Source organism: Penaeus chinensis, chromosome 2 (genome assembly GCF_019202785.1).
Source record: "Penaeus chinensis breed Huanghai No. 1 chromosome 2, ASM1920278v2, whole genome shotgun sequence".
NCBI classification, from domain to species: domain Eukaryota; kingdom Metazoa; phylum Arthropoda; class Malacostraca; order Decapoda; family Penaeidae; genus Penaeus; species Penaeus chinensis.
The window spans coordinates 44,710,086-44,735,583 of record NC_061820.1 but is presented as its reverse complement, the minus strand read 5'-3'; the positions used below and the strand labels follow the sequence as shown (position 1 = coordinate 44,735,583).

The following is a 25,498-nucleotide window of genomic DNA, read 5'->3' as shown; positions in this document are numbered from 1 at the left end:
GAGATCACGCCGCGCATCTTTGTTTGATAAGAGTTTGGCAAACACTCCTGTTTCTGCTCTTGACATGGCACCTGGCGACTCTGTAAATCATGTGTCGAAATATACATAGTCATATATATATATATATATATATATATATATAAAGAGAGAGAGAGAGAGAGAGAGAGAGAGAGAGAGAGAGAGAGAGAATGAGAGAGAGAGAGAGATAGATAGACAGATAGATAGATAGATAGACAGATGGATATAGATATATATATATATGCTTACACGCACCCATTCACACACACATACGTGTGTATATATGTATATATGTATATATATATATATATATATATATAGAGAGAGAGAGAGAGAGAGAGAGAGAGAGAGAGAGAGAAAGAGAGAGAGAGAGTGATAAAGATAAATATACAAATATATATATATATATGAATATATGTATTTATACCTATATATATACATGTAGACATGGATACGTGTGTATGAATATATATATATATATATATATATTATAAGTCTGTGTGTATGTATGTATATATGTATAAATATAAATATATATATATATATATATATATATATATATATATTCCACCGTGGTACTGGCCGTTATAAAGTAATCAGATTGGCACCTGTTAGTGCGGTAGGATGGTGATCTAAGCATGAAACCTAAATGGTGGTCGCAAGTGAGTCCAACAGAATCGAGGACAGACTATTCCAAAGACTCCAGTACTTGAAGCTGATGACTGCACACTTTCACTCCATCATATAACGCCACACCTATTTTGATGTCTGAGAAGTGCTCACGTTTGGCAAGGAGCACGACGAACCGCATAGAAATCATCGGGTGATGTTACTATCCTTGGAAGCACAGTGGCGAGAGCGTGGTTCCTGGCTGCGGTGGAAGACGGGGGACGGTAGGGAGGTCAGAAGCGATTGATCCCGAGCTTGACGTCACCGAAAACTGTTCTCGAAGACGCCTGTTCTTGGAATCTGATGTTTAAGGAAGTTGTTGCGATGGGGTACCCTAAATTATGATTTTTTTTTTTTTTTTTTTTTGTAGAATAGAACCGTCTGATGATTGGGGTGTGGGAGGCATTACGTATTATTTCCAGGGCCACGCGCACACTTCACTATCTGACGTCACCGGAAACTGCTCCCGAAGACGCCTGTTCTTGGAATTTGATGTTTATGGAAGTTGTAGCGATGAAGACTTATAGTGATGTTAGCAAATAAATGTTGTATATTAGAATCGTTTGACGGCTGGGGTGTTAGAGGTATTGTGTGTGTTATTTCTAGGGCCACACGCACGCTTCACTATCTGACGTCACCGGAAACTGCTCTCGAAGACGCCTGCTCTTGGAATTTGATGTTTATGTACGTTACTGTGATGAAGTCCCTTAATCTGATGCTAGTATGATTGATTTTTTTTATATATATATAATAGCGGGAATATAATCGTTTAGTAATATACGTCATGGCACACATTCCCATTCCTGTAATACGCCTTATGTATACAAGGTTTACATAATACATTAGATAGATTTCAATTTATTTGCCTGTGAAGGTTACGGCTTCTACTCGATATTTTTCTTTGATTTTCAAGCATAATAATAAAACGAAAAGTTCATGAAAGGTTTATGTTATCTGTCATTATATAAGACATTATCATTGATTTAGCCTTACAGATCACAACGTATACCTGGACACTGACGGGATACTTCCGTTCCTTTCTACATAAAGTAACGAAGTTGTGTACCAATTCCCCGGCTGAACTCTACGGGTTTCAATGTCCTCTCTTCACACAGGAACAAAAGTCTGGGGGATAACTTAGCATTTATAGTATATCAACTTATTCTTTTGCATAATACATGACTGTTATTTTAATTTTTACCATGTACAGTTACAGTTATCACAGAATACTGTCCTATGTCGAATATATGCAAAACTGCAATCTCGATTGCCCAGGCGAGAGCAGATACCCAGGGTGGTCAGTAAACTTACTCAACTTCAAAGTCATACTTTCAGGCTACAGCGTATACATGAGCTTATATAATATATTGGAATGGTAGAATTTTTGCTGATCTGTAAATGGTAGCAAAAAGCATTATGACCGACATACACAAGACAATTAATATACGGCACATACAGATGTAAAACAAAAACAAACAAACAAAAAAACAGGACAATGCCATCTAGTGACAGTGAGAATTAGGCTTTGACGCAGACTATATAAGCAGGCCGGCTTAAAAGCGAGAGTGGAAGAAAGGTAAAGGTAGATTGTGCAACGAAGAAGATCAGCGAACACTTGTGAATTACATCGCAGTGCCACATGCTTTGAGCCACGCAACTTACCTAGCTTGCGGTATGAAGAACTTAGGTTATTTCATCTTTTTTAATAGATTAGAAGATGTGATTAAAGCATGTCCTAAATCTGTAAATGTGACATCGCAATATAATGCTATGACCATAAATTAAATGTATAGATCTTGTCCACGCTTGCAAGTAGGCGGGTGCGAAAAAAATATTGAACTAAAATATATTTTAACTGTCTCATAAATATTCATAATCTACAAACGGTCCATCCAGAATTGGTCTCTTAGGATGCAGTGGGTTTTTAGGAAAGGTGAAGTCCTTGAAAACGCATTTGCAATCGGCAGTAAAACAACATTAAGATGAACAATGCTACACCAAAATGTAGCCAGATTCAATCTAAATACATTCAATTACTGTACAACATCGATTAGTATGTCTTAACGTATTATGTACATAGTCCTTTGTGGTATAACATGTGTAGTTGGTGTGTGTATGTGACACACACAAACACACACACACACACACACACACACACACACACACACACACACACACACACACACACACACTCACTCACTCACTCACTCACTCACTCACTCACTTTCTCACTTTCTCACTTTCTCACTCACTCACTCACTCACTCACTCACTCACTCACTCACTCACACACTCACACACTCACACACTCACTCACTCACTCACACACACACTCACACACACACACACACACACACACACACACACACACACACACACACACACACACACACACACACACACACACACACACACACACACAAAACACACACACACGCTCACACACTCACACACTCACACGGAGAGAGAGAGAGAGAGAGAGAGAGAGAGAGAGAGAGAGAGAGAGAGAGATAGATAGATAGATAGATAGATAGAGAGAGAGAGAGAGCAAGCAACGAAGAGACTACTATTGTATTTAAATTACTGCCCCGTATCGTGCACGCAGAAACACAAGCACGTAAACTACAAAGCACGCACAGACATACCCACACGGATATTTTAAAATCAAAAAAGCTTTGAATGGCAGTGTCATGTCAGATGTTTCTATATACGCCTCAGTTTCAACTACTATTTACAAATAATTTAGACATAATTGAAGTCTGTAACCTGGCAACTAGTACGGTCTCCTACACACATACTCAGTCTTGAATTGTTTGGACGAAAGTGAGGAACAACTTTAGGCAATTCTGTATGACTACGTAACAAACATCAATACAAACATCAATAATTCTATTTATTGCTAGTGACTGGATTCCTGCTGGATCATGTCACCTTTTGTGTAAGATTTACTATCATCTTATCTTTTCCTTTTCTCTCTATTAGGCAATTGTGCGTCAATAACGTAAGAAAAACATCAATATTTATTTTATTGTCAGTGACTGTGGATCCCTGCTGAGTCATGTCACCTTCTGTGAAAGATTTACTACCATATGATTTTGTCCTTTATTAAGTCGAACAAACAACTTATCGGTAGAAAATATCAATAAAGACACTGGACTAACTATTACCGACATATGATAAGCAGGTTACAATGAAATCTACTAAAGATAATGGGAAAACTGATACTCCCACAAAAGCATTCTTTAGCTGTTAATTTCAAGCCGGGATATTGCAATTCGAGGTCAACAATACTCTCTTTCACTTATCATTATTACTTTTATTATTCACTGGGCGTTGGACTTACATACAAGTCATCACAATCTATTAGTTATTACGCAAAGTTCTTCTGATATGGCAGTTTTGTAAGACATAATTCATAAATGGAAAGTCTAATTCAAGGTCAAAATCGGAAGCTATTCTTATATACAAATCACCATCTTTTGCTCGTAGGAGAACCTATTCAACTACCTATAATGTTTTTTTAATTGCGATTTTTACAGTTAATCTAACGTTATGATATCGTCCGAGCCGGCCGCTGCTCCTCCCTGGCCGGGTTTAAACTGTGCAGGCTTCGGTGGGCTAGGTTTCTGCAGTGGCTTGGGCGGGGGCGGTCGAACTTGAGGAGCTGGTCTCGCCGGAGGAGGAGCTGGCCTGGCCTGAGGAGGAGATGGCCTAGGCTGAGGAGGAGCTGGCCTAGGCTGAGGAGGAGCTGGTCTGGCCTGAGGAGGAGCTGGCCTGGCCTGAGGAGGAGCTGGTCTCGCCGGAGGAGGAGCTGGCCTGGCCTGAGGAGGAGCTGGCCTAGGCTGAGGAGGAGCTGGTCTGGCCTGAGGAGGAGTTAGTCTGGCCTGAGGAAGAGCTGGTCTGGCCTGAGGAGGAGCTGGTCTGGCCTGAGGAGGAGCTGGTCTAGCTTGAGGAGGAGCTGGTCTGGCTTGAGGGTGGGCTCTCGACTGGGGAGGCCTCTGGGTTGGTAAGGTTTGTGGAGGACGCTGGAGAGCGACACCTTGTGCTCTCTGGACAGTGACTGCCTGAGCTCGTGCATGGCCTCCGACTGGGGGCTGGTTCTTTGCTATTTCCCTTATCAATTCAGAGATGTTATCTGCAGGAGCACCTCGCCCTGCTCCTCCGTACGCCAAATGCATTAACTGCGAAGAATTCAGCTGCGTAATACGGGCTTTGGCGGCCGCCGCCTGCGCAGGCTGGGCGCGTCTCGCAGACTCCAGCGTAACAGAGTTTGGCGTCGCAGTACTTGCGGCCGCTCTGGCCGCCCCGCTCATTTTGCCTCCTGCGATACCAAGGGATGCCTGGTATGCTCCTAGAAATGACGACGGGTTCTTCGTCTGTGGACCCGGAGCCCGCCCTTGACTCTTGACGCGAGGAGCTGGAGTTATTGTCGTTTCTTTGGCCACACTTGGCCTGTTTGTCTTGTCAGGAGAGGTACGAATCTGTGTCCCGGTTGGCACTGTTGCGCGGGTCACTGAGGTTCCGCTGTTACTAAGAATTTCCGCGGCCATTTTCCTCATTGATCCTGGCAAACTGTCAAGAACATCCGACACATTCTTGACGGGACGAGCCTGTGCTTGCAATTGCGGACGTGGTGCCGAGCTTTTGGGGGGCGTGGAGTCACCAGGTCTTGTGAGCGTGGTACCAGCAGGAAGTTTCGGTACAGACCCGACCGTTGTGGTGGTGATTGACTTCGTATTAATAGTTGTGGTTATCGATCTGCTATCCGTTGACGACTGCGTTACTGTAACTGTTCCACTGCCCGAAGCCCTCGGGGATGTGGTGGTTGTGGTTGTTCTGTTGTTGCTCTGTGGACGAGAAACAGACACAACAGATATATCACCTCGACCCTGTAATGCAGGCGGACAAGCGGTCTTGGCTGGACTAACGGTTACCGACATATTTGGCTTGAGTAACTTCCCTGGAGAGGTGGACGGTTTTGCAGCCGAAACGGACGTGATGGATATGCCATGCACGTGAGATCTCTGAGCCAAGGCACTCAGAGACGGCTTCGACGCTCCAGGCTGAGAAGGCTGACTCGTTCGCTCTTTCATTGTGGGAAGTAACTGGGCTGCAGCTGCGGTGCCTGACGTCTGCCCTCGGGCGGCTCCTGGCACCGCAGCACGAGCTGCAGCAGCAGTGGAAGCTGCAGCAACAGCGGTTTCTGCACCTTTTGGCGGGGGCGGTAATTTGGCTGCCGCAGTCCCTAGTCCCTGTAAGGAAGCTTGGAAATACTGAGATACACTTGGTATATGTAGATACTTCAGTAATTGTGTCTGATAATGCTCCAGCTGCTTCTGGTAATTATACGCCGAAGCCCGATCGAGATCCTTGTTGTTCAGCAGCGTCTGAGCGTGAATTAAACTTTCGTAGATCTTGTATGCTTGCTGCACGGCCAGCAGGTCGCCAGACTGACGTGAAGCGTAGAAAGACCCGCGGCCTCTCCCTCGTCCCCGTCCCGTTCCGGGCGGACGGCCTCTTCGTGAGATCATGGGAGTCCCTCCGGCATCCCCTCTGCTTGCCTGCCCAGCCACTGCTGTTGTCGGCACGCGGTGCTGCAGGTACTGGTTCCTGTTGCAGAACGACTCCGCCTCACGCAATATGTTTGTTCGGCCATCAGCTTTCAACCCTCTATATGCGACATACGTCTCTGAAAGCATCTTAGCTAAGTGAGGTTCTGAGCCCTGCAGGTGCTTGCTTATTTGCTTGTAAGCACGATAGACATCTAGAAGGAATGCCATGCGACGATTTCCGTGCACAGGCGAGGCTCCTTGGAATAACACTTTGTACTTGTCTTTCATGGCTTGTAATCCCACCTGGGTTGCATGTTCTGAGAGAAGTTCACGCTCGTTGTCTCTCAAATACTTCTTGTCTTTATCCGGCGAATTCTTCAAGGCAAGAGCGATTTCCAGGATGGTGAAGAAATCTTTCATCTGGGGTAAAATATCAAGGGTAATTGACACGCACCGATACATGTGCGCCGCAAAGCTTCCGGGCCGATCCACCTCGTCGTTGGGGATGCGCCAAATCCCATGGAATAGGTTGGAGTTCTTGGGTTGCTGGATCCACACTTTGCGCTCGTTGAATAACCCATTGACGGGCATGTACCCAACCCTCTGCCAAAACTCGCAGCCAAGTAAATAATTGCGCGCTCGGCCTGAGTCTTTATGGAATTTTGATGTGTGGTAATACTGAGCCAGGCGGTAAAGGGCCTTGTAGTGCTGAGGGAATCTAGAAAGGCACAGCTTTAGTGCAGCCAGGCATCGAGATATGACCGTCAGATGGTCCTTCTTCTCTATCACCTTCTCCTCGACCACAAGGATTTCGTCGTCACTTTCTTTCATGTCCTTCGGTTTCGTTGCCTTGACCTCGCCATTTTCATTTTCTTTCTCCTCCAATGCCTCTTTACTCTCCTCTTTTCCATCTTGACCCGTCGCTGCCCCTTCCTTCTTGCTTTCACCTTCCTTTTTAGCATCGTCCGACTTCGCAGCAGCATCGCTAATTATATCATTGACCACCTCCTTTATGACAGATCTCACTTCCTCAGATTCTTGGCCAGCTTGCATTTTCTTGGCAGGAGGCTCGTTAGCAGAAGCATCTTCCTCTAAGGGTCTCTTCCTCGACTCCCCTTCCCTGTCAGATGCTTCCACGGCGTCTGGCTCCTTGGCCTTGTCCTGCCCTGCCTCTCCTTCAGCCACAGTCACATTCACATCGTCATTGGACTTCTTCTTTTCCTGGCATATGGCAAATGGTCCTTTTGCCAGTTCATCCAAAACCTTTATGAAATGCTTAATGACACCCTCATCAACAGGCTTTCCTTCTCTCTGTAGCAAGTACTTCAGCATGTACGCATGAGCACGGTAGTACATTTCTAGGGCTTCCACGGAATATTCCTGGGGGCTGTTGTAATTAATCTTCGCCGGATACTTGGCCTGGATTTGATGGAGATGTTTACTTGCCTCGAGATACTTTTGCAATATCGCCTGTGGTGGCTTCCCTTGCTTTTCAGATATTTTACCCAACATGTAACAGTGCAGCCATCTTTCGTCTGGTAAGCTATCATCGTCCCATCCTTCCTCCTGTATATTCAAAGCCTGAGTGAAGCATCTCTCTGCTTCACTCAGCGTATCTCCCTTTAACTTCTCCAGCATTTCAAATGTCTCGAGACTAATATCTGGATTCAGATCTTGTTTCAGAAGCCTAGAAGCATGCGAGTGGACCATGTACACCAGGCCACCAAATTCAACCCAAAGATTTGTATGGTACTCATCTAGTTTCAGAGCTTGCTTCAAACATTGCACAGCTTGTTGTGCCAAAGAGAAAAATTCCTCCTCATCTTGAATCACTTCACAGGAATTTAGCTGCGTTTCCAGCATGGCCTTCATGGCCAAGCCAAGCGGTGCCCAGGAGTCCAGTCGATCCACATTAATGGAAACATCCAGCTTGTAATATTTGATGGCATTTGTCCACTCTTTGTTCTTAAAATAATAGTCACCTAGCAAATAGTAGCAATCATTAATGTCTGTGGATGGTTTGAAGGGAACAAAATTACACTCCTGGCTTCCTCCACAAATGTAGGCTTCAACGGCTTCTGTCTGGTTCTCTGGTTTGTCTTCATCAGGAAGAAGAGCAATAATTCTGTTGGTGAAAATAAGAGGAAAGCTGACATTAGCTTTGGGAAAAATGTGGGAATTTTATTATTAAATATTTCAGTTACTTAATTCTTTTATACCAAACAATCAACCATTCTATATAATCAACATACAAGAACAATTAGCAGTAACAAAACTATGCAACCAAAAGCAAAACAACATGATATAGGACCTTTTAAACAATGCTGCCACATCATCTGTTACGGATGGTATCTGTGACGACTGGAAAGTTGGCAACTCCTTCGGAACATAATACTGATACAGCTGATGCGCTCGCTCCCAACACAGGGCAATCTGAGGAACTCCATGGTCACGAAGATGTTTGTGCTGGGGATACAAGAAAATAAACAATGAAAAAATAACAAATTATCCAAAAAATTATAATCATTGTCAATTTTCTCCTTCAATACATCTTTTACTATTTATATCAGCTGCCATATAAGTGACTATATTCATGTAATATGCTTATATGCATTTGATTCAATGCAAAAATAACAAAATAAGATTGTAGTCTTGTGAAAATACAAAAATAAAAAAGAAACTCCCATGAGCAGATGCTGAGAAAGTTAATGAAGAGACAGTAAGCTGAATCCAGACTACATCCAACCATTTAAGCAATAGGCTAATCCTTGCATAAATATCCTTAACAACAGTGACTGGCCAACGCCTCACATCAAAATTTTCAGCAAAAGACATCTGTTTAGAGACTTACCTTTGATTTCTTTGAAGGATGTGAATAAAGACAGAAGGATACTTGTTCAAGCGCATGATGAAGAAGCTGCCTCTGTTGGCCTTCAATCGGTCGATTCAGCTCCTGGATTAAAACATCTAAGCAGTAGAGCAGGAACACACCATCATCTGCACAGCACCATGAATGCCTTAAAAAAAAAATAATAATTAAACAAAAATGAAAGGCACATAACTGTGATGTGATCATATGACATGTTAAAATGCCAGTGAGTATACATGCCTAAAAATAAGTAATTACAACAAAAAGGAAAAACAAATAATTGAGATGTGCTGGATATGGTAAGTTAAAATACCAGTAGATACTGATACAAATGGATGAATAACAATGAAAGAAGTCGCAGAGCTAAAGTGCCTTTTTGATGTTATCCATATTGTTTTCAACATTTGTCATAATGAATCCTGTCTAGTAAACATAATCTGCTAGTTATTCATCTATACTGAACTTTGAAAGTAAAGGTATACACAAAATAATGAAGCCACTATCAATTTGAGGCAACTGAAAACTAAATTCTATGGAAACTATCTACCACATAAACTTCATATCTCATAAAAAAAAACAAAAAAAAAACATAGAGATCATCCACCTACAGTAAAATATCATAATGTCAATGAATCAAGTGTTACCAAGACTTACTTGCCAAGTTCGTCATGGGCTGTAATCAGGAAGAGACTGGAAGGGTATGGCCCTACTGGTCCCTTAGTTGTAGATGGGGTGTCTTCAACTTTCACAGACTCTTCATTTATTCCTTCCATTTTAGGGTCTGCTGCCACTTCACTTTTGTTACTCTCATCTTGCACTTCAGAGCTGGCATCTAAGGGCTTGGATGACTCGTTCGATTTCTGGCCTGACTTCTCACTGCTCCCTTCGATGCCCATGACATCTACCTCCATCTGCTCACTGTTCACTCTCTCTTCCTTGGAATCCTTGTCACTGCTTGTCCTGGTGCTCTCTTCCGCCTTCTTATCCGGAGTGCCCTTAGGCTCCTTTGTTTTACTGAGATTCTCTTGCCGACGCTCTTCGTATGTTAAGATCCTATGCAAGAGGATCCAGGGAGTTAGCGTATCAAAAGGAAGGTCCTCTGCACTCTGTGGCTTCTCCAGCTGGATCACTAACATCAGAGTCAAGGTGGAGACCATCTGGGTTATATTTTCATGCTCAACCTTTTCCACTGAAAAAATAAAGAAAAATCCAATTTGTATTCAATGACCATAACTTAATTTGTCATATATATACAATATACATACCTATATACATACATACATCTGTATTATAAATATAAGTGCAAGACAAAAAATACCAAATTAAACCTTAATCCCTTACCTATACTGGTGTCCTTTTTGACTGTTGTATATGCCAGCTCAGTGATTTTCATCAGGGTCTTTGCCCACCTGTTTTTCTCTTCTTCTGCTTCAGCACGATTGAAACGTTTCAAAGCTTCTGTCACAGCATGTGATCCCCATGTTAGCACACCCTGTAAAAATATAGACATATTTTTGAACAGACTCAAATAAGATATATTTACTTTACTAACCTCATACACAGTAACATCATCTACATTTATATTTTTACTTTGTATAATCTTTTGAATGTTATTGTTCTGTGACTATCAAGACAACTTCCTGAGATTAGAAACAATGTTACAGACCTTCTGGTCATTAAGCTTAAAAAGCGAATCGATGAGGATAACAAGCTGAGTCTGCCTGGTTGGCAATTCTACCCCAGGACGAGCCTTCGGAAGTGGCTCGTGAAAGATGGCTATAAGCAGGTCTGCCACCACCCTATAGCGTCCATCTGTATAATTGTCAACCACTTGCTCCAACATCTGCGATCTGTAAATGAGAATGATAATAACAATAACTCAAACAGAACTACTGCAAACTAATGATGCATAATTACACATTAACATATATTCACAAGGACTTTCCATATATAATTTGGAACATATGTCATGGCAAAAAACAAAACAAAAAAAGATCAAAATTACATCTCTACCAAATGACAAACATCAGCCAACAAACCTTTGTAGAAGGTTGAGGTGCCTCTTAACTTCAGAATTGCACACCACACTCTGATCGTCCATGACACAAGTGCGCTGAACAACATATTCCTCACCATTATCTGACAAACGTTCAAGATCTGACAGAAGCTGTAAAGTACCAAGACGGAAATGTAGAAGTTACTTATTTACCTCAGATGTATAAAGAGAAGAAGAAGCAGAAAAAAAAGAAAAAAAAAGAAAACAGAAAAAAAAGAAAAAGAAAAGGGAAAACAAATATATATATATATATATATATATATATATATATATATATATGTATATATATGTGTATATATATATATATATATATATGATAGTATTTTACCATTCCCATATATATATATATATGCATATGCATATATATAAATATATATATATATACATATATATGAATATATGTACATATATGTATATATACATATATATACATATTCATACATATATATACATACATACACATATATATAAATATATATACATATACATATATATACATATAAACATATATATGCATATATACATATACATACATACACATATATAAATATATGTATATATAAATATATAAATATATAAACATATATGTGTATATGTTTATGCATGTATCCATATATATACATATATAAATATATATTAATATATAAATTATATACATATATACATATATATGTAATGTATACATTTATATAATACATATACATATATAATAAACATATAAGTATATAAGTATATATATATAATATACATATATATATATGTATATATATGTGTATATATATATATATATATATATGATAGTATTTTACCATTCCCATATATATATATATATATGCATATGCATATATATAAATATATATATATACATATATATGAATATATGTACATATATGTATATATACATATATATACATATTCATACATATATATACATACATACACATATATATAAATATATATACATATACATATATATACATATAAACATATATATGCATATATACATATACATACATACACATATATAAATATATGTATATATAAATATATAAATATATAAACATATATGTGTATATGTTTATGCATGTATCCATATATATACATATATAAATATATATTAATATATAAATTATATACATATATACATATATATGTAATGTATACATTTATATAATACATATACATATATAATAAACATATAAGTATATAAGTATATATATATAATATACATATGTATATATGTAGATGTGTGTGTATATATATATATATATATATATATATATATATATATATATATATATATTTAAAAGGTATGAATGAGAATTAATATCTTCACAATACAAGAGACGTATATGTCTGGTTTCGATTACATCTTCATCAGAAATACATGATATAATCAAAATTGGTCAAATATATCTCTTTATTGTGATTATATTCTCATTCATACCTTGTCATGATACATGAATATGGTTCATATATATATATATATATATATATATATATATATATATATATATATATATATATATATATATATATACACACACACACATATATACATATATATAAATATGTATACATATGTTTACATATACATATATGTACATATATATATATATGTATATATATGTGTATATATATATATATATATATGATAGTATTTTACCATTCCCATATATATATATATGCATATGCATATATATAAATATATATATATACATATATATGAATATATGTACATATATGTATATATACATATATATACATATTCATACATATATATACATACATACACATATATATAAATATATATACATATACATATATATACATATAAACATATATATGCATATATACATATACATACATACACATATATAAATATATGTATATATAAATATATAAATATATAAACATATATGTGTATATGTTTATGCATGTATCCATATATATACATATATAAATATATATTAATATATAAATTATATACATATATACATATATATGTAATGTATACATTTATATAATACATATACATATATAATAAACATATAAGTATATAAGTATATATATATAATATACATATATATATATGTATATATATGTGTATATATATATATATATATATATATATATGATAGTATTTTACCATTCCCATATATATATATATATATATGCATATGCATATATATAAATATATATATATATATATGCATATGCATATATATAAATATATATATATACATATATATGAATATATGTACATATATGTATATATACATATATATACATATTCATACATATATATACATACATACACATATATATAAATATATATACATATACATATATATACATATAAACATATATATGCATATATACATATACATACATACACATATATAAATATATGTATATATAAATATATAAATATATAAACATATATGTGTATATGTTTATGCATGTATCCATATATATACATATATAAATATATATTAATATATAAATTATATACATATATACATATATATGTAATGTATACATTTATATAATACATATACATATATAATAAACATATAAGTATATAAGTATATATATATAATATACATATGTATATATGTAGATGTGTGTGTATATATATATATATATATATATATATATATATATATATATATTTAAAAGGTATGAATGAGAATTAATATCTTCACAATACAAGAGACGTATATGTCTGGTTTCGATTACATCTTCATCAGAAATACATGATATAATCAAAATTGGTCAAATATATCTCTTTATTGTGATTATATTCTCATTCATACCTTGTCATGATACATGAATATGGTTCATATATATATATATATATATATATATATATATATATATATATATATATATATATATATATATATATATATATATATACACACACACACACATATATATATACATATATATAAATATGTATACATATGTTTACATATACATATATGTACATATATATACACATATATACATATATATACACATATATACATATTTATATACATTTATACATTCATATATATGTATATGTTTGTATGCATATATATATGTATATATGTGTATATATATATGTATATGAATTTGTATATATGTATATGTATATATGTATTATACACATATATCAATCAACAAAGGAAAAACATATAGATAATACTTCTTTCAACACCAAAAGCTATCTATAAAAAAAAATGAGAGAAATATAAAATAAAACTGCATCTTTAATTTCAACCCATTCGCCCTGGTTTTATATTCTGTCCCCTGTAGTTTTTGGTGAATTTTGTTACCTACAGATGGCTCCACAAGTGCTCAGCCGGCAAGGAGTCTATCAGTAGGCCCTAGTGACCGATCCTGATTTCCCCATTCCTTGAATTGGCAGGAAAATGTGTTTTTCTTATCAACACCATTGCTATCGATACTGTTATTATTGTTACTGGTGTTATGATTATTTAATTGTAATTAAAATATTTTAGACAATGAAATGATACAAAAGACCCTTTCCTAAAGTGAAGGGTGGGTGCTTCATGCTCGGGATGATGTGAAGCGATGGTGTGGTAGCCTAGTTAGCGTTAAGTGCCTGCTTGCATGCCTTCCCGCTTTCAGCTGCCACCGCTGGCTAGCCTGGTGCGAAAAAGGGAGCAGCTATGCATAAGACTCCCCTGCCAGCTCATAGCCTCTCCATCATCAAGACTTCTACAGTGCCTCCTCGTGGCCACCCATGGAAACTAGGTACCTTGCGGTCCTAGGCTGAACTGTGGAGGCTCTTGAAGCAGCAGGAGGCCCTAAAGGTACGGAGCTATGGCCCACCGGCGTGTGGATACGCCCTGGCTTCGTACTAACTCCTGTCCCCCGCGCCCCCTGGGGTTAATGGGCGGCTGTGGGGAGGCAGGCCTTGCCAGTCGGCCCCCCCGAGATAACCACTGGCAACGTCTAATATAGAAGTTGACGCTGGGGGGAGGGCTAAAGTCCCTCCTACCCAGCAAGTACGGCGGGCTGTGGGTCCCTCTGGGTTGGCGACCGCTGGGACTCGGGTGGGGAGGGGGGGTTACCCCCAGTCCCGGCTGGGTCCCAGCGGCCGCCAGCCTGGCGTGATGCTTGTGGGGGAAAGCCCTAGGGAGCCCTGCAGGTGGATTATGGGGCCTGCAGCCAGCCAACCTCCTCTATATGGGGCGGCGTCGGTAGGGGTGGCAAAGGTGGCGCCCACCCGGAGTGACTGCCCGAGGTTAGACCGCAGGCGGACTGTCAGGGTGGGGGCTTGGAACATCCGTTCCCTGCGACAGGACGATCGGTTACCACTACTATCGAGGGAATTGAAACAGCTGAGAGTTGAGGTGGCTGCTCTCTCGGAGGTGAGAAGACCTGGCAGTGGCACGATTAGTGAGGGTGGCTACACCTACTACTGGTCGGGCCGCAGCGATGGCCACCATCTCCAGGGAGTAGCCATAGCCATCTCCAGCAGACTTCAACCCTTGGTAGTTGAGGTCACTCCAGTCGATGAGCGTATCATGGTATTGAGACTGAAGCTTTCATTTGGCTTCATGTCTCTTGTTGCTGTATACGCTCCTACGGATGTATATAAACTTGAGGTGAAAGAGATGTTTCACGCCAAACTTGCATCTGTGGCAGACAGATGTCCTCGGCGAGATATTCGTATTGTGCTGGGCGACTTCAATGCGGTATCCGGCTGTGATCGAGCTGGCTACGAGATGTCTGTCGGTCCTCATGGCTCAGGAGCTGATGCTGGCAGTGAGAATAGCCTCCTTTTCCGTGACTTTGCTAGGTCCCAGAAATTGAGGATTTCTGGCTCCTGGTATCAGCGTTCTGTCCCGCATCGCTGGACTTGGTACAGCGATACAGGAAGAGTGGCCAAGGAGATCGACCACATCCTCGTTAGCACTCGATGGAGGATCCTCCAGAACTGCAGGGTATATCGAAGCGCTGAGTTCTGTGGAACTGACCATAGAATAGTGGTGGCTACTCTCCGGGTCCACTTTAGAACCCCCCGTCGCCCAAATGAACACCCTAGGGTGTTTAATTTGGACAGATTGAGGGAGGACGAGTGTACCCGGGGGTTTGCCGAGGCTATCTCTGGTCGTCTCACAGCACTCGAGGGCCAGACAGACCCTGTTCTTATGTGGGATACCTTCAAGCGTGAAACGCTTGATGCAGCTCAGGAATCCATTGGTGAACGCCCAAGAACAAGACAGAATTCCATCTCGCAGGAGACGCTGGAAGCCACAGATGCTTGTCGTGCGGCTCGACTGTCAGGGGATCGCACTTTGCACCGCTCGCTGGTGCGCAGGACTAGGTCACTGTTGAGAAGGGATAAGGAACAGTTTATCAGTAGTCTTGCAGAGGAGGTCGAAAGCCATTTCCTTGTAAATGACCTTCGTCCTGCCTACCAAGCTCTGAGAAAGCTGAACTCCAAGCCCCCCTCACAGACGGCTGCAGTCCGCTCAGCAAGTGGCCAGATAATCTCAGATCCCGATGGGGTGCGTGTGCGTTGGGCTGAGTATTTTGAGCAGTTGTATAAGGTTGATCCACCAACAGTTAACATGGATGCGGGTAATGTTGAGACTCCTCTGCCAGATCCACCCATCAGCGAGGATCCACCCTCCCTGACCGAAATCAGGGGGGCGATCTCCAAGCTGAAGAGTGGTAAAGCAGCAGGTGTCTGTGGCATCCCAGCCGAATTGTTAAAGGCTGGTGGAGAACCTATGGCAAGGGGCTTGCATGCAGTCCTGTCTGCCATCTGGCAGACTGGTACCTTTCCCCCTGACCTGCTGAGGGGTGTGGTCATCCCTCTCTGGAAGGGGAAAGGGGATCGGTGGGACTGCAGCAATCACCGAGGCATTACACTACTCAGTGTACCAGGCAAGGTACTCGCACACATCTTACTGAGACGTATCAGGGACCAGCTGTTGAGGCACCAAAGACCGGAGCAATCTGGTTTCACTCCTGGTAAGTCCACAATAGACCGCATCCTGGCGCTTCGAATCATTATAGAGCGCCGTCGTGAGTTCGGACGTGGGCTGCTCGCAGCCTACATCGATCTCAAGAAGGCGTTTGACACGGTGCATCGCGAATCTCTATGGGAGATCCTGAGACTAAGAGGAATTCCAATAAGGATTATTGGACTAATAGCAAACCTGTATACAGGCACTGAAAGTGCTGTAAAGTGTGGTGGGGGCCTGTCGAGCTTCTTCCCTGTTAGTTCAGGGGTGAGGCAAGGCTGTGTTCTTGCACCAACACTTTTCAACACTTGCATGGATTGGATACTGGGTAGAGCTACTGTCCAAAGTCACTGTGGAGCAACTCTGGGCAATATCAAGGTTACAGACCTTGACTTTGCCGATGATGTTGCCGTACTCTCTGAATCTCTGGAAACCCTTGTAGCGGCTCTTGATGCATTTAGCAATGAAGCGAAGCCCCTGGGGCTAGAGGTCTCCTGGACCAAGACCAAGATCCAGGATTTTGGGGGCCTGCTAGGAGACCCTGTACAGTCGATACGTGCTTGCGGGGAAAACATCGAAGTCACAAAGAGCTTTATATACCTCGGTAGTGCATTTCACGACTCTGGGCTGTCAGACCAAGAAGTCAGTAGACGAATTGGCCTGGCAGCAGGGGTCATGAAATCTCTCGACAAGAGTATTTGGAGATGTCGGTACCTGTGCAGAAGGACCAAGTTACGTGTTTTCAAGGCCCTGATACAGCCAGTTTTACTCTATGGTAGTGAAACTTGGACACTATCTTGTGCTCTGGAATCTCGTCTTGATGCCTTTTGTAACAGATCCTTGCGCCGGATCATGGGGTACAGTTGGCGGGACCATGTGTCCAACCAACGGCTGCACCGTGAGACCGGTACAGGACCTGTTACTTGCACAATCCGTGATCGCCAACTCAGGCTATATGGCCACTTGGCTCGACTCCCACAGGATGATCCTGCCCATCAGGTTGTCTCTGTCCGAGACAACCCTGGGTGGAGGAGGCCTGTGGGACGACCGAGAAGGTCGTGGCTTGGGCAAATCGATCAAACCTGTCGTGAGGAACTAGAGATGGGCCGGGCCCCTGCCTGGCGGCTCGCCATGAGGGATCCTCGTAGGTGGAAGCGGAGGGTGGATGCGGCTATGCGCCCCTGCCGGCGTTAGCTCCATAATGATGAATGATGATGATAAAGTGAAGGAAAAGGGTAAACAGGTGAGATAGGTGGTTCTGATAACTGGCTATTTGGAGATTAAGAACTTGTAGAGCCATCTATGTGTAAATACAATAAATATTACAATAAGTATTACAGTGGGTATTGCATGTATTCTTGCCACATGGGGCAAATGGGTTAAATCAAGGTGGCTGGCAAATGTGTAATAAATAATACATAAATAAAAATTAAAATGAGACAGTGCTTGCTTCTATGTCACTAACCAATTCCATATAAATTGCCGCATCCTCTGCCTTCCCACTGCAGAGCCGCAACTGTGCCTGAAGCCAACGTAACCTTGTGTGAAACTGTGGCGTCTCTTCCATCCAAACATCTCCACGGCCAAGCATAAGTGTCAGGTGAAGCATGTCGTCTTCGAGATGATCAGGACTATCAGCAAAGGGGTTGGGAAGTGTGTTCTGATCTCTGAAAAACATATTAATTGAAGAGCAACCATACTACTTAAACCAAAATTTTACCACTGTCAGCAAAGCAACGAGAACAAATTATATGATTTCCATCCTCTTGCTTCAAAATGGCAAAAGATTTTCTGCCAAATCTAATACCACACCAACCTACAAGCAAAAATGAAACTTACTTAACCGGAGTGTTTAGTTTTGACGCTTGATAAAGGCTGACCATCAGTTCCCAATGTGTAAGGGAGAGCATGGAGTCTTGATACAGCCGTTTGCAATCCTCTTTCAGGTTAAGGGCAGGGATGTGGAACACATGGTTTCTGTTGGCAAGTAAAATCATATTAATAACCATAAAAATATACATCTTTTTTCAGAGTATAACAAAACACCTATTCATTTATTATCTTGCAACACTGACCTTATGAAGATTAATGAATAATAAACCTACTGATGCAAAAAGCAAATATGGATTTCTGTCTTCTGTTTCTTCTACTGTCTTTTAATTTGGGGACATGTGGAAATTATAGTCTACACCCTTCTAAACTAAATATTAGATCAACCTGAAGAAAAATATTTGAAGTAATGCCATAAAGCAAAAATTGGCTATTTCAAAAGAGCAATAAAAGGAAATAAAATACAACACACAATATAAATGAAACTATTATGTAATGATAAAATCCTGAAGGCTAATAAAGGGGAAGACAAGTAAAAACAATGGCAAATAATTCTCTAAAAAAAAAGATAAATCACTTCATTACAAATAACTGCCTTTGATAAACTAACCTCACTCTCGGATATATTTCTGTGTACATTTTGGCAGCTGCAGTTGGCCACTTGTGCTCATAGCGTTTCAAAAGAACAAGCATAAACTGCTGAAGAAGGTGTAAGATGCCTCCATTCTCTTCATAATACAGCATAAATGCTTCCACCTGTTGTAATATTACAGGACAAACATAAGACACAGGCTCTTTCTGACCATTCTATGTACATTTTGATATAGTTATCAGGTTGAAAAATGAATCAGTTACTAGGTATGTTATACTTCATTAAGAACCTCCGTAAATAAATTATCTAAGCACTTATATAAATATATACAAATACTTCCTAAACCATTTCAGAGATTAAGAAAATTAACACTGAAACTCACTTGTGCTTCCTCTGTTAATGAAGAAAAGATTTTTTCCTTGCGATTCTTTTTCACTGTTGCTAAACTATCCTCAACAACTTCCATGTCGGTTTCTTTATCCTCTTTATCATCCACAGATAACCTTCTGTCCTCGGCATCTGTTGCATCCTTTGTCTTCTTTCCACTTTCTTCTAGTAATTCCCCTTCATCCCCTTCTTTTGCTTTTAATGAACTAGAACTTACGTCAACAATTTCTGCTCCCTCCTTTTTTGGTTCTTCTGTTGTAGATTTAACTGCGGGAGTCAAACTTTTCTCTGGTTCTGGTGGAGAACTACTTGATGACATTTCCTTCTTATTTTCACCCTCAGAATTAACTGCCTCTGCACTCAGTGTCTTGGAAGACCCAGAATCACTTTGAAGTTTTGCAGGAGCTGAACTCGTGTCCGTCTTCACCTCAACTTCCTTATTAGATGATGGCTGAGAAACTGAGGCAGATGAGGCCAAGTGATTAGTCATCGGAACTGGTTTGGAGTTCTGTGACTGCTCCACAGAAGGAACTACAAATTTGGAGTCTTGGCTAGATGAGTTACTAACAAACTGGGTATCAGGACCAATTTTCTTTTTTGCATCTGGGTTAGTTATCCTGTCAGGAAGAATTAAATGGTTTATATTATTTTTCATTAGTTTGGTCTGGTATCTAAATATGCAAAGAATCTCGCTTAAACTTAAAAAAAAATAATAATAATAATAACTGTCATACATTATTTTCCTTGTAGAGCCTAGATTTAAAGAAAGAAAGGCATATTCACACATTATTCTTCTAGAGATCTAATGGTAAATAACTATTATACAAGAAATAACTATCTTAGACACATCAAGCCTTCAACTTACAAAAGTGAGCTGGGAATAAAACTACGAAGTAGGTCTGCCCAGGTCAAATACTCTGCTTCCTCTACACTTCCAAGCAGCTTAGAAGAGATGGTTCTTCGTCGTCTTTTGGCATCACGTTCCAGTCGACGACCCCAGTAGTCAAGCTGTTCTAATTCTCTCTCAAGACCCCGTTTGGGCCGCCTTGGCTTCCTCCCACTTGCTGTACTCCTTGGGGTCTGAACCTCAGCTGCTTTATCTGTCTCTGAGGCAGTGTTTTCATCAGTTGTATATGCTTGTGCTTTTTCCACATCACTTACTTTGTTTTCTTTATCTGACTTTTTTTTTAAATTATCTTCTTGGTTTTCCATGGATTCTTCTGAATTTTTATTATCATCTTCTAACTTCCTCACTGGATCTTGCTCTTTTTCATATTCATCTTTCTCCTTTTCTTTTTCTGCCTCTGCTGCCATTTCTTCCTCCTGACTCTCATTACCTGGTTCTTCTTCTGCAGCCTCCTCTTCCTCCATTTCCCCATCTTCTGTTTCTTCCATTTTCTCTCTCTCATCGTATTCTTCATTAGCTTCTTCTTGCATTTCCAATTCTTCCTCAGCAGGAGTTGCTTCTTCTTGTTCATTTTCTTCATCCTCTTCTTCCTCATCTTCTTGATCTTGGACCTCATCTCCTTCCTGGTCCTGGTGTTCTCCTTGGTCATGCACTTCTTCCTCTTCTCCTGCCTGTTCATTGCATTCTTCCTGTCCATGTATTTCATCCTCTTGATCAGTACCTTCCATTTGTTCAGTATCTTCCTCTTGCTCCACATTATCTTCATGGCTGCCATCTTCTACGATATCCTCTTCAATATCCTCTTCCTGATCATGTTCCTCATTTCCAACAGCTTCCTGGTGCTCTACACATTCTTGATCAATGTCCTCCTGTCCCTCTTGATTTTCCTGATTATCATCTTGAGCAGTACCTACCTCTTCAGAGACTTCTTGGCCTTGCTGTATATTCTGATCACCTTGATTTTCTTCTTGCCCCTGAACCATTCCATCCTGCTCTACAACTTCCTCTTCCTCATGATCAATCCCTTCCTGATCTACATCACCTTGCATGTCATGAACCTCATGATGCTCCTCCTGTTCCATTCCTTCCTGGTCCATGGCTTCATCGTCACATAGGTTTTCCTCATGATCAATACCTTCTTGATCCAACTCTTCATCCTCTTCATACACACCACCATCAAAGTACTCTACGTACTCTGTATCATAAACAAAATCTGGCTCTGGGAGGCCAAGGATCTCAGTAGGCTGGAGAGCCATTATCCCTTTCAAGGCATTAACAGCAGCTTCTGTTTCAGTCACTCCATGTTCCATTTCACTTTCATCTAGTCCTTCCTCTTCTTCGTGATACATCTCCACATTTTCTATTCCTCCATCATCTCCCATTTCTTCCCCTTGTTCTTCCATCTCTACTTCTTCCTCTAAGGTGGTTCTGTCTAAAAGTCCATCTTCATCACACATCTCATTAGCATTATCAAGTTCAATGCCATTTTGAGAAGATCCATCCTTCTCATGGTTAAGATTCTCCATATCTTCTAACATATCCATACCTTTTCCATCTTGGCTTGCCTGCTTTTGAACATCATCTCTGTCCTCCTCCTCCTCCTCCTCCTCCTCCTCCTCCTCCTCCTCAGTCTGTGGGGGTTCACCCTTTTCTTCCCCATTCTGGCCATTCTTCTCCACATCTCCAGAGCCTTTCTCTTCCACCTCTTCCCTCATTTCCCCTCTCTCAGGAAACCGTTCGTTGGTATTGTCTGCCTCCTGGAATGCAGCAGTGCTTGTGTTTCTTTCTTCTTCTAAGTCACAATCTGTCTTATTAATATTTTCTTGCACCTTTTCATTACAAATCTTATGGGCTTCTAACATGTGAGCTTTTGCTTCACTGGAATCCATATTTTTTTTAACATTTGCTTGTACTTTGCTTTCTTCAAAACCCTCAAATTCATTTTCAACTTCACTATGCTTTCTTGACCTTGAATGCTGAGAAGAATCAACAATGTCTGTTCTTTTTGAGTCACTATTCTCTTTCTTTACCTCAGCTTGAGGAATTTCTTTGTGCTCTTCTTTGACTACAGAAATGCTGGATTCTTTGACAGGTATTTTGCCTGGCACACGATCTACAAAGTCCTTATTCTCTTTATCTGCATTTACCTCTAATTTAACACATTTTGTTGCCTCTTCAGTTCTGTCCACTGTCTTTGCCTCTTTTTCTTCATTCAACTTTAGCTCATCTTCAGATCTCGAGAATGTATCACTGTCAACTGACCTTCTCTTCTCGCTCACTCGGAAAGAATCTTGGCTCTCCCCTAGTTCAATTGTCTGTCGACGACTAGAAATGCGCGGAGGGCTTGACTGAGATCCCTCTGTCCCTTTGGTCACTGGGCTGCTCCTTTCTTCTCTCCCAGCCTCACTTTTCTCATCTTCATTTGCTGACTTTTTCAGTTCTGAACTTTCATTCCCTTCTTTATTTTCATTATCGTCTCCATTGCATATCTTCTCAATACCATCTATTTCCTCTGCAGACTTTCCATTTTCTATCTCTATTTCCTGGTCATCTTCAGCATGTTCATCCTTTCGTTTAAATGCCTCAAATAGGTCAATTGTAGCTGCAAAGTCCTACAGAAAGAGAACAATCTTCATAAATCTATTGTTATGGAATGCTTCCAAAAGATCAATATAAATATCTTTGCAATGTGGTTCGATAATACAAAATCATGGTAACTTAACATTTTTCTCCAGCTCATGTAATTTCATGCAATTAATTTCTTCCAAAACCTTTCTGCAAACTCAAAACTCCTTACTTTTCCACAGTTATATATTCAAGAACTATTACTCTACCTTTTACCAGTGAATACTATAAACCTATCTAACCTATGCATAAATTTAGTCAGTTTTAAAAACAAATACATATAACAGTCTTTATTCCCTTAACTTTTCTATAGAGGTTTAAACACAAGCATCACTTCATCAGGAAAGCCTTAATTCATTGAAGTGAGAAGAAAGAAACATTCCCCCCAAATTTGGTACATATCTATCTTTGACCTTAAAAAAAATCACGTTAAAAAAAATCACCTTATAAAAATCTTAAAATCCATTTATAAAATATATATTACAGATCACCGAATAAAGGCAATAGAGTGGGGAGCAATAAGAACCATGTCAATGGATATCTTAGAGCATAAAATATTTCTGACCACACTGACTCACCAAAGACAGAAAACACACAAAAGTACGAGAGCCATTCTTTTTTATTTACCATGGGATTTGCGTCAATGAGTTCGTCATACGTCATAATTAGCGACTGTGCTAGATTTTCCCAGGACAGCTTCGGCAATGGCTTGCGCAACATCTGGAGCTGGAGTGGTGAAGGAGGTCGAGGAATCTTGTTTGGAGGACGAAGTGATTCACAAGTTGCTATAAATTTGTCGCCCTTTTCTCTGTCATACTCCACCGTTTTGAATAAGAGGGAACTGCAATATTACAAAAGGAATCAATATGAGACATCAAATAAGGCTCTAAAATAAAGTCTTATATAATTTGTGGTTCCAATATCTTACCGAGTGTTTGAAAAAAATACATATATACCAACAAGCTAATCAAACAAAGCTTTACTTATTAGGTATGAATTTTCTTTATCAACCTCACCTGTTACTAAAAAAGTGTCTTACATCCTCCTGCAACGATGGCTGAATCTTAAATATTCTGTCTTTGAAAGCAAGAGCCTTTATATAACCAGGATCCCGCTGAAGAGCATTGATAATAAGACCAAGGCAATCCATGTACATTTGAAGGATGAAAAGAACTGAAAGCAACTGATCCAGACACGGCCAATGCTTCTGGTTGACTGTGAGACCCTAGGAGTGAAATAAAAAATGAATATTAATAAAAGTCTAACTTATTTTTCATGCCATCTTTAAACACCTTCCAATTTCATGAATATGGTAAGGATTTTTTATAACACACTTCATTTCTAAAAAACATAAGATTTTTCAAAACCATTCCTCTAAGAATTTTTTCAGAATATATAATACTTGTACTCTCAGATCATATAGGCAAAGACTCAATTTTTTCTCACAAAAATGAAAGAAATAAGCCACTAATTTCCATCTAATGGACATTCAAAACAATGAAAGCTTTCAGACACATAAAGACATTTACAACATACCTCTTGGAAGGCAACTAACGCCAGCTCAAAGTCCTTAATTTTGATTGCCGCTGCACCTAGGCGCTGCCAAAGTGTTACCTCTGTAGAGTCTAATCTTACAGCCTGGAAAAAGTTCAGCCATGTTTGCAAGACCTGAATAAAGTCTTAAATAAAGCATGAAAAACATACAAAAATTTGCAGTAATCCGAAAGAAATTGGGTTCAAATTTCAAACACTTCAATACTCCAGACAGTGACTAATTATATAGAGTGACATATCAGAAATAATAATATTTTTGCAAACTAAAAAAACTCCATGTGATCAGAACCAACTTAAGGAACATTTTCAAATAATCCTTTTCCATTTCTTTTGCCAAAAATTTACAGGCATAAAACAGAAAAGAATAATACAAATTTTCATCGTTTTTTTTTTTTTATATGAAAGCAAAAATTTTTAAAAACATATTTATATTTTTGTTCAAACTTT

At 39.4% G+C, this 25,498-nt stretch overlaps 1 protein-coding gene across 1 annotated transcript in view; it reads right to left on the bottom strand.

Annotated features, from left to right (window-relative positions):
- Positions 1 to 3,981: 3,981 nt before the first annotated feature.
- The window catches only part of LOC125030929, a 27,725-nt gene continuing 6,208 nt past the window's right edge, over positions 3,982 to 25,498 (bottom strand). The window contains exons 4-18 of the mRNA XM_047621313.1: positions 25,034 to 25,135; positions 24,514 to 24,722; positions 24,125 to 24,338; positions 20,831 to 23,484; positions 19,961 to 20,582; positions 19,597 to 19,742; positions 18,996 to 19,133; positions 18,622 to 18,823; positions 11,147 to 11,274; positions 10,774 to 10,957; positions 10,449 to 10,599; positions 9,762 to 10,296; positions 9,090 to 9,255; positions 8,550 to 8,704; positions 3,982 to 8,363 (exon numbers count right to left, since the gene is read on the bottom strand). Coding sequence (XP_047477269.1) covers positions 4,226 to 8,363; positions 8,550 to 8,704; positions 9,090 to 9,255; positions 9,762 to 10,296; positions 10,449 to 10,599; positions 10,774 to 10,957; positions 11,147 to 11,274; positions 18,622 to 18,823; positions 18,996 to 19,133; positions 19,597 to 19,742; positions 19,961 to 20,582; positions 20,831 to 23,484; positions 24,125 to 24,338; positions 24,514 to 24,722; positions 25,034 to 25,135 — 9,744 coding nt within the window. The 3' untranslated portion in view covers positions 3,982 to 4,225. The remainder of the gene's footprint in view (positions 8,364 to 8,549; positions 8,705 to 9,089; positions 9,256 to 9,761; positions 10,297 to 10,448; positions 10,600 to 10,773; positions 10,958 to 11,146; positions 11,275 to 18,621; positions 18,824 to 18,995; positions 19,134 to 19,596; positions 19,743 to 19,960; positions 20,583 to 20,830; positions 23,485 to 24,124; positions 24,339 to 24,513; positions 24,723 to 25,033; positions 25,136 to 25,498) is intronic.